This window comes from Lycium barbarum, chromosome 8, assembly GCF_019175385.1.
Source record: "Lycium barbarum isolate Lr01 chromosome 8, ASM1917538v2, whole genome shotgun sequence".
Lineage (NCBI taxonomy): Eukaryota > Viridiplantae > Streptophyta > Magnoliopsida > Solanales > Solanaceae > Lycium > Lycium barbarum.
The window spans coordinates 1511606-1521054 of NC_083344.1; the positions used below are offsets into that span (position 1 = coordinate 1511606).

Below are 9449 nucleotides of genomic sequence, written 5' to 3' on the forward strand. Positions count from 1 at the left end.
TTTAACTTTGCCTTAGTTAAACTCTAGGTGTCCTAATTCACCGTTAAATTAATTAGGTGGCGACTCCTTAAAACAAAATAAACGGGAATCACCAATACGTCAGACCCTAAATCAAACCCGGTTAAAATGGGGTGTGACAGTCGTTAACGCTGATATCAATGTCGCTGCGACAATCATCCAATTCAACTCGGCGTCACAATTGCCAATCAAACTAAATGGCAGTCAAAACTTTACAACATGGAAAGCGCAATTTTCCATGCTTATGCACGGCCATGATCTGTACGGTCATCTAGATGGGTCTACTCCTGCCCCATCTCGTACTATCACCACCAACACAATCACTAATGCCAATCCAACATTTCCTCTTTGGTTTCGCCAAGACCAACTCATCCAAAATGCACTAATGGCATCTGTTGATCCAACAATTGCTTCAACTGTTGCTGCCGCTGATTCAGCACAGAAAGCTTGGGATGCATTGCACATCGCATATGCGAACAAGTCCCAAACCAGAATTTTCAGTCTTCGCGATCGGCTTGCGAGACTCACAAAAGACTCCCAACCAGTCACTGATTATTTGCAGCAGATTCGATCTATTTCTGATGAACTATCTACTGCAGGTGCCCCGGTCACAAACTCTGAACTTATTGTTAAAGTCCTGAGTGGTTTAGGTCCAGAATTCCGTGAGATCTCAGCTGCAATCCGTGCTCGTGACTCCACTATCACGTATGAAGCACTCTATGAAAAGCTTCTTGATCATGAGCTTTTCCTTAAACATGAAGAGTCTAAGAAAGCTCCTAGCCCGATTACTGCTGCTGCTGCTACATTCAACAGGACTGGTACCTCGCACAATCGCAACAATCGCCGCCCCAACAATAACACGGGCAGCAACCAACAATGGCGATCCAACAATTGATTTGATTCACCCAACCAGAGGCGATCCCCAAACAACAACAACTATTATGATGGTGTTCGCTGCCAATTGTGCAACAAGCACGGTCATGTTGCAAGTGTTTGTAGATCCAAATCTCACGATCATTTGGAGGCCAAGGCTCACTATGTTTCAGGAACCCCTACAACAGTCAATCCTTGGATTCTCGACTCTGGAGCAACTCATCACATAACTACTGAACCTCACAACTTGCAGGAATACAATGGCATGGAGGGGGTCTCTATGGGTGATGGTAACAAAATACCAATTACTCACACTGGTTTAACTCAATTACATGCATCAAATAATGCTTTCAAACTCTCTAACACTCTCTGTGCTCCTAAGATTAAACGCAATTTACTTTCAGTCTCTAAATTTTGTCAAGATAACCTAACCTCTATTGAATTTTTCCCTTTTCATTTTTCTGTGAAGGACCTGCAAACGCGGACTCCGTTGGTGCACGGTCGGAGTAAAGACGGTCTCTATGAGTGGCCACCGACACCTTCAAAACCTCATCCTAAAGCGCATTTGGCCACCACCAACACATCCATTTTCACCTGGCATCGACGATTGGGTCATCCACACGCAAGAGTTTTAAATTATGTTTTGAATAAATTCTCGCTACCTTGCTCGCGAGAAAAATTCCTAGTGTGTAATTCGTGTTCATCAAATAAGGCTCATCGCCATCCTTTTCAACAGCTTACTTTATCAAGTACACAACCATTTCAAACAATATTTAGTGATTTATGAAGCCCTTCTCCGGTTCTATCGATTGACAAAAAATTATACTACTGCGTTTTTGTTGATCAGTACACTAAATATACTTGGCTCTACACATTAAAGAATAAAAGTGAAGTTAAAGAGTTGTTTAAAAATTTTCAAGCATTAGTGGAACGTCGTTTTAATACGAAAATTCTTTCCATCTACACAGATGGTGGTGGCGAATATAAAAGTCTTGATCCATACCTAAGTTCTCAAGGTATTGAACATCTTTTATCCCCGCCATACACCCCCCAAAGAGTCTCCCTTGCCGAAAGACGGCACAGACATATTATTGAAACGACAAGAACTTTACTTCACGAAGCATCGCTACCACCGACTCTTTGGTCCTTTGCTTGTCAACATGCAGTTTATCTTATCAATCGCCTACCAACCTCACTTTTACAGAATAAATCACCTTTTCAAATATTGTTTGGTCAAAATCCGGATTACAGTTCTTTAAAAAATTTCGGATGTCTCTGTTATCCCTGGCTCAAACCATATTCAACGAATAAATTAGAGCCACGGTCCACACCATGTGTTTATTTAGGTTTTTCTTTAAAATATTATTGTCATCAATGTTTTGATCCGAAGTCCTCAAAAATATACTTATCTAGAGATGTAAATTTTTTTGAAAATAATTTTCCTTTTCAACATATATTTTCCAATATTTCTTCAACTTTTAAAACTCTCACGTGGGAAAACCCCACTGAAACTAACCCTACACAGTCTCCTATTTTTTCTCCTCCTATAATAAGTGAATTACCCAACTCTATACTTGTCCCAACTACAGATAACAACAAAGCTCACAGAGATACAGTCTCCTCTGCCTGTGCTCCAACAGAATCTGCTCCAGGTACGTCTCCCTCTTCTTCCCCAACAAATTTTGTTGCTCCTCCTTCTCTCAATGATCCCCAATCCTATCCCCCGTTGCCAGCTCGAACAGTTATCTAAAGAAATTCAAACGTCTCCTCTCCAGCCCAATCACTACCTGCATTATCACCAATCCCTGCCCCACCAACTATATATTCTCGCCAACAATCTTGTTCAGTCCCACAGCCACAATCACCATCTTTTCCAATTGTGTACAGTAGGAGAAACACAAAAATGGCAGCTACAAGACACAACTCTGCTCCCCTAACCTCTGCCTCAGTAACACCACTCCCACAACCTCCCCCCGCACCTGTTCCAGTAACCGAACCTCAGCAAACCTCCCTTCCTCCAGCAAATCGGGTTGTCACTCGTTCCCAACACAACATTCACAAACCAAAAACCATTCTTGACTTCATGGCTCACCTATCCCCCACTATTACCCCTACCACTTTTAAACAAGCTAACAAACACCCAGAGTGGCAACGAGCAATGAAAACTGAATTTGATGCCTTGTTAAATAGCCATACGTGGGAATTGGTACCGCATGACCCCACGAAAAACATTGTCTCTTGCAAGTGGTTATACAGGTTAAAAAGGAAGACTGATGGAACAGTTGATCGCTACAAGGCTCGACTTGTTGCAAAAGGGTTCACGCAGCGACCTGGAGTTGACTATCACGCGACATTTAGTCCCGTTGTCAAACCGACTACTGTGCGTATGGTGCTTTCAATTGCTGTCCAGCAGAATTGGCCTCTGCGACAACTTGATGTCAACAACGCTTTTTTGCAAGGACATCTGGAAGAAGAAGTGTACATGGTTCAGCCACCGGGCTTTGAGGACGAGCAGTTCCCCTCTCATATTTGTCGTCTGAAGAAGGCAATATATGGACTGAAACAAGCTCCTCGGGCTTGGTATAATGAACTGAAGGAGTTTATTTTTTATGTGGGATTTGTCAAGTCGGAATCTGATGCCTCACTTTTCATTCGCACAGTGTCGAATAGTGTATTGTATGTCCTGGTTTACGTCGATGATATCATCATCACCGGGAACACTACATCAGATGTACATTGGGCTATAATGTGTCTCGCTGGACGATTCTCCATCAAGGATCTCGGAAACCTTAATTTTTTCCTAGGAGTTGAGGTGCTCCGTGTTGCAGATGGGATTACACTATCACAGTCCAATTACGTGAATGAAATCCTCTCCGAAGAAAACATGAAGGACTGCAAGTCGGCTAAAACTCCGATGAGTGCCACTGAATTGCTCCAACTAAATGATGGAGCAGAACCGACTGATGCCACTCGCTATAGGAAAGTTCTTGGAAAACTCCAGTACTTATCGTTCACTCGTCCAGATATCAGCTTCTCAGTAAATAAATTGTCACAATTTATGCACTCCCCGTCTGAAGTACACTGGAAAGCACTCAAACGAGTGCTTAGGTATCTGCAAGGAACAATTCATCTTGGTCTTCGCATTCAGAAAGCCAATGATTTTAAACTCCACATGTACGCTGACGCAGATTGGGCTGGCGATGTCAGTGATCGCGCCTCCTCTACTGGATACATTCTGTTTTTCGGACAAAATCCTGTAAGCTGGTCATCTAGGAAACAACGGACAGTTGCTCGCTCATCAACTGAAGCTGAGTATCGTGCAGTTGCAAGTGCAGTGGCTGAAACAAATTGGGTGACAAATCTGCTGCACGAACTAAATGTTTCAATTCCACAAGCACCAATCATCTACTGTGACAATATTGGTGCAACGTATCTGTGCGAAAATCCGGTTTTCCATAGCCGTATGAAGCATATTGCTGTGGATTTTCACTTTGTTCGAAAGCAGGTTCAGCAGAAACAAGTGCGCATTGTTCATATACATGTTGCGGATCAGCTCGCGGACACACTCACCAAAGCTCTACCAAAGCCAGCATTTGACAGACACTTATTCAAACTAGGCGTTGTTACACATTGCCTATAAATAGGTGATTCATTAGCATTAACCAAAAAATCATCCCCAAAAAAGAAACACAAATAAACAATAACATTTAAAAAAAAACAGATAAAAAAAAGTACAACAAAAAAGATTAAAAATGGAGGCATCAAAGAAGCTTTTTGCATTGTTTCTCGTTTGCATTGTTGTGTTTTCATCATATGTGCATGCCTCTAAATCTGATGAAGAAAGTAATACAGAAGAATTTAGAGAAGCATTTAAAAAAGGATTTGAAGAAGGATTTAATAAAGTCATGAATGAATACCTAGGTTGTTTGAAAGAGTGTGAGAATGAATGCTCCAATGAAGGATTTGTACATGGTCATTGTGAGAAAAAGTGTAGCAGTGATTGCAAGACTAAGGTGCTTAAAGGTATATATATTTTTATTTTATTTTTTCAAACTGCTTTAAATTGTTTTTCTTTGAGCCGAGGGTCTATCGGAAACAGTCTATCTACCTTCTAAGGTAGGAGTAAGGTCTGCGTACACTTTATAATTTCCAGACCCCACTTTGGGGATTACATGTATGTTGTTGTTTTACCACGTGATAGTACGTTAATTTTTTTGAATCAAAGTAATATACCTGATAATACAAAGGATTCTTACAGTATATTTTACTGTAATTTAATATGTGATGTTAATTACAGAGTTACAATTTTACTGAATTTAAATTATATACACTGAGAACTTACAAAAACTTTACATGCACTGTATGTAGTTTAGCCTATTGTAACACATTAATGTTTTATCATACATGGTACTACCTTATAAATAATCATAATTGTGCAATTACGAGCTACTTCACCTCGTCAGTGCAAAATTAAATTACTTATATTATTATCAGATTGTTGACTAATTATATTTATCATAAAAATTTACATGTAATTAATTATCATATAATTGACCTGACTATATAGAAAGTTCTCTTGTTTCCATTTTCTAATTTATTATCTTCTATTTTCGCAGCTCAACCCGAGAACCTTAAAATTTTGAAGAATCCTTGAAGATGGACCAAAGGAGGCAAAACATTCCTTGGTATAGAAAATATAGGGAAAGAAGAACAAAGCAGTGGTTTCTCATTTTTATTTTAATTTATTCATTCATTATTTACCACTGTACTTGGAATTTTCTTTTATTTTTTGTCGATAAGATTATATTATATTAATTAACAATAAAAAAATAGGGAGCATTAAGTGTTACAAAAGAGGGAGAGCTCATCTGTGACACTGCTTGTAATTGTCAAGATTCAATAAAATCGTTTGTTTGCTAGTTATTGTTGTTTCTCCCCAGTCAATAGCAGCTAAATTCATTTGTTTTTATTTTTTATTTTATGTCTGCTTAATTTTCTTGATATTTTGGGCAACATTCCTTTTTCGGTTTAATTTTTTAAACACAAACATACAGTTTGAATCAAAATTAATGAGTTTTGTGGAATGCCTAATTATTAGTGTAACTCTGTCCCTAATCTAACTTGGCTGGTGGATCAGTGAATGGTTTGTAAATCAAATCCAAAAGGTTGGAAGAAGTTACACTTTCATTATTTTATTTGGATCTTAAACATCACAATGGATTGCAAACATTCAGGAACTTTTTTTTTATCTGTATATACAATTACGATATATTATGGGGTGTTATAAACGTATTGCACAGACTTTTTGGTAATGAAAGTTGCTATGTCATTTTGTTTTAAGTGTTTTTTTTTTTTGGGCAATAAAATGATTTCATTACCAAGTGGAAACAGTTACAGCGCAAATAACCTGAGGTTGGACATTGTCCCAACCTTCAGGATGTTCTTATGCTCATCTATGACTTACTACACTATGGATACCAATTCAGCTGCTGAAACACACTTGCTAGTCTAGGAAATTTTTGACCTCTAAAGACAATTTCTTGCACCAGGTGCCTGATAAGTATTTCTGCTAACCTTTTTTTTACTTTGAAACACTCTTAAGTTCCTTTCCTGCCATAGAAAGTAGATGCCAGCACTTAGCACCATTCTGTACACTTCAGCTTGTGCTGATCTTCCACTATAGTGCCCTGTTGCCCATTGTAGTTCATCTTCCCATTGCATAACTTGTCTATGTATACCCTGCCAATGTAGTAGTCTTTGCCACACCTCTGCTGAAAATTCACACTGGAAAAACAGGTGGTTGACACTCTCATCACACACGCTGCACAATGGACATGTAGTTGCTATTGTCACACCTCACTTTGCGAGTCTATCCCTTGTGTATATTCTGTTGGGTGCTACTAGTCTCAGTAGGAAGATCCACTTTGGTGCACCAACATTGTTACAGACCAACCTCCGCCAAGGTACTTTTTCAAACTGGCCCCTGTGTAGCATATACATCTTGCTAATTGAGAATGTTTCCATGGCTAATAATTGAGACATCTAAAGTCCAGCCTGTTGGACATACTTCCCAGCTTTGACAATCTTTTGCATAAACCAGGAAGCTTGTTTGCATTCGGCCTCCCATATCTTCCCACTTCCCCGATAGTACACATGAACCCACTTTATCCACAATCTGTCCTTTTTCAAACTTAGGTTCCACAGTTGTTTACATATGGTAGCCTTATTCCATATCTCTAAGTAGATGAAATTTACCCCCCAGATGTTTTGGGATAGCATAGTGTATCCCATGCTAATAATGCCTTTTTTGGTTCTGCTTTGTCACATGTCCATCGAAAGTTCTGCAAATGGTAACTATCTTTAATGACCTTCTTTGGCAACACAAATACTTGGGTCCAAAATGTTTGTATAGAGAACAGTACACTCTTGATCAGCAGTTCCCTCCCTGCATACGATAGGAATCTATCCAAGGAGTGACTCTTCCTAGCATCTTCTCCACTAGTAGTTGACATTGGGCAATGGACAGTCTTTTAGAACTCAATGGAATACCTAGGTATCTGAATGGCAACTCCCCTTTTTGGAATCCTAGTAGTGCTAGGATTTGTTCTTGTTGGACTGGATGCACCCCACCAAAGTATATAGCACTCTTTGATGCATTTTCTATTAATCCTGAAGCTACTGAGAATTCTAGGAAGCTTTCATACATTAGTCCCACTGTTTTTGTGTCCCCTTTGCAAAATAGTAGTAAATCATCTGCAAAGCCTAGCTGGATAATTTTTGTATTAGCACACTTGAGGTGGTACTTAAAATCAAGGTTCCTTGTGACTCTTTTTAGTCTTTTGCTCAGGTATTCCATAACAAGCACAGAGAGGAAGGGAGACATGGGGTCTCCTTGCCTCAGTCCCCTCTTTGCCACAAAAGGGTTTGAAGGTTTACCATTGATGGTGATTGAGTATGATACTGTAGTAAGGCATAATATTATCCATTTGATGAACTTTGCTGGAAAATGCAACCCTTGAAGCATTTGCTCTATAAATACCCATTCCACATAATCATAGGCCTTTTGCATATCTATCTTGATCATGCACCTAGCAGAAATCCCCTTCCTTCCATAGCCTTTCACTAGTTCATGACTTAGGATTACATTGTCAGTAATAACCCTCCCTAGTACGAAAGTTGCTTGGCTTTGATCAACCAAACTGTTCATTGCTGTCTGTCGTTTGTTGGTAATGACTTTGGATATGACTTTGTATAGTACTGTACAACATGAAATGGGCCTGAAGTCTTTTTTATTGTCATTGGGTTTTTGATTTTGGGGATAAGTGTTACAGCTGTGCAGTTGATTGGTTTATAGAGTTCATCTATGCTGAAGAATCTCAGGACTGCATTTGTTATACCCTGCACCACCACCTCCCAACTTTTCTTAAAGAAAAGTGCATTGTATCCATCATAGCCAAGTGCCTTGTGATCATCTATACCCATGAGTGCATCCTTTATCTCCTCACTTGTAACAGGTTGCATAAGTTTTAGTTGTTGTTCTCTTTGTAACACATGGCCCTCTGATAATACCTCTTCGTGAATTACTGGCAATTGAGCTACTGAGGACCTCAACAGTTGCTTATAGAACCCTATGATCTTTATTTCGATATCTTTTTCATTTTGGATAGTGGCTCCTGTCAGGGTGTTTAGCTGTCTGATTTGATTTTGTGCAACCCCGCCTTTCATGCAAGCAAAGAAGTATGCATTATTAGAGTCACCTAGCTGTAACCATCTAACTCTAGACTTTTGTCTCAGTATGCTTTCTTCAATGGTTGCCCATTTCTCTAGTTGTTGTCTCAGCTCTCTTTCTCCCTCAGTCATCATAGCCAGGATGGTTGGATCCCTCATTTGTATTTGGACTGCAGCCAGTTCCTGCCGGTACTTTTGCACATTGTCATTCACTTTTGAGTATTCTCTAGTGTTTAGGAGCTTCAATTGTTGCTTAACTTTCTTCAGCTTATACCAGATATGTTGCATTCCCATTCCTCTACTAGTATGTGCCCATGTCTGTTGTATAATCTCCAAGAAGTCAGGGTGATCAGCCAAGTGGTTGAAAAACTTGAAAGGTCTAGGTTCTCTTATTGGATAATCTGTAATTTCCACTGCCAATGGGGAGTGATCAGAGCAGTGGGGGTCAAGTGCAACAGCTTCCAAGTGAGTGTAGTTTGTCATCCATACTCTATTCACTAGGACCCAATCTATCTTGCTCCAAGTATGATTATTAGGCCAGGTGTATCTTCTGCCTAATGTTTTCAATTTAGTAATTCCAGTGTCCAATAAACAAGCATTGAAGTTAGCTACCTCAAATTCCTATATTGGATTCCCATATATTCTGTCATTTATTTCCCTTACTGATTGAAATCCCCTAGGATCACCGAAGGGCCCTGTAGCCTGCTATCAATATCCCTTATTGCATCCCATAATGGTCTTCTATCTGCTATGGTATGCAAACCATACACAAATGTCTTATGAAATTCCATCTGTATGCCATGAACCATAACTTTTCCATGAATAAATTG

General features: G+C 39.5%; 3 protein-coding genes across 3 annotated transcripts; 2 read left to right on the forward strand and 1 right to left on the reverse strand.

The window, feature by feature from the left end:
* Positions 1 to 403: 403 nt before the first annotated feature.
* On the forward strand, positions 404 to 2641 carry LOC132606042 (uncharacterized). The gene is made up of 2 exons (XM_060319352.1): positions 404 to 836; positions 2481 to 2641. Exons 1-2 carry the CDS (start codon positions 404 to 406, stop codon positions 2639 to 2641), a joined length of 594 nt encoding a protein of 197 aa, XP_060175335.1.
* A 1934-nt stretch (positions 2642 to 4575) lies between these two features.
* LOC132604922 (uncharacterized) lies at positions 4576 to 5934 on the forward strand. The gene is made up of 2 exons (XM_060318278.1): positions 4576 to 4914; positions 5508 to 5934. The coding sequence occupies exons 1-2, from the start codon at positions 4644 to 4646 to the stop codon at positions 5543 to 5545; spliced, it is 309 nt and encodes a 102-aa protein (XP_060174261.1). The 5' UTR covers positions 4576 to 4643; the 3' UTR covers positions 5546 to 5934.
* Positions 5935 to 8094: 2160 nt separating this feature from the next.
* LOC132606044 (uncharacterized) lies at positions 8095 to 9102 on the reverse strand. Its single transcript, XM_060319353.1, has one exon. It carries the CDS (start codon positions 9100 to 9102, stop codon positions 8095 to 8097), a length of 1008 nt encoding a protein of 335 aa, XP_060175336.1.
* Between the last annotated feature and the right edge of the window lie 347 nt (positions 9103 to 9449).

Excerpts from the sequence above, each read along its gene's own strand:
- LOC132606042 (XM_060319352.1), top strand. The coding sequence starts at position 404 with ATGGCATCTGTTGATCCAACAATTGCTTCAACTGTTGCTGCCGCTGAT. Across the intron at positions 837-2,480 it reads TGCTACATTCAACAGGACTG|ATAACAACAAAGCTCACAGA; the intron begins GTACCTCGCACA and ends TCCCAACTACAG.
- LOC132604922 (XM_060318278.1), top strand. The coding sequence starts at position 4,644 with ATGGAGGCATCAAAGAAGCTTTTTGCATTGTTTCTCGTTTGCATTGTT. Across the intron at positions 4,915-5,507 it reads CAAGACTAAGGTGCTTAAAG|CTCAACCCGAGAACCTTAAA; the intron begins GTATATATATTT and ends CTATTTTCGCAG.
- LOC132606044 (XM_060319353.1), bottom strand. The coding sequence starts at position 9,102 with ATGACAAACTACACTCACTTGGAAGCTGTTGCACTTGACCCCCACTGC.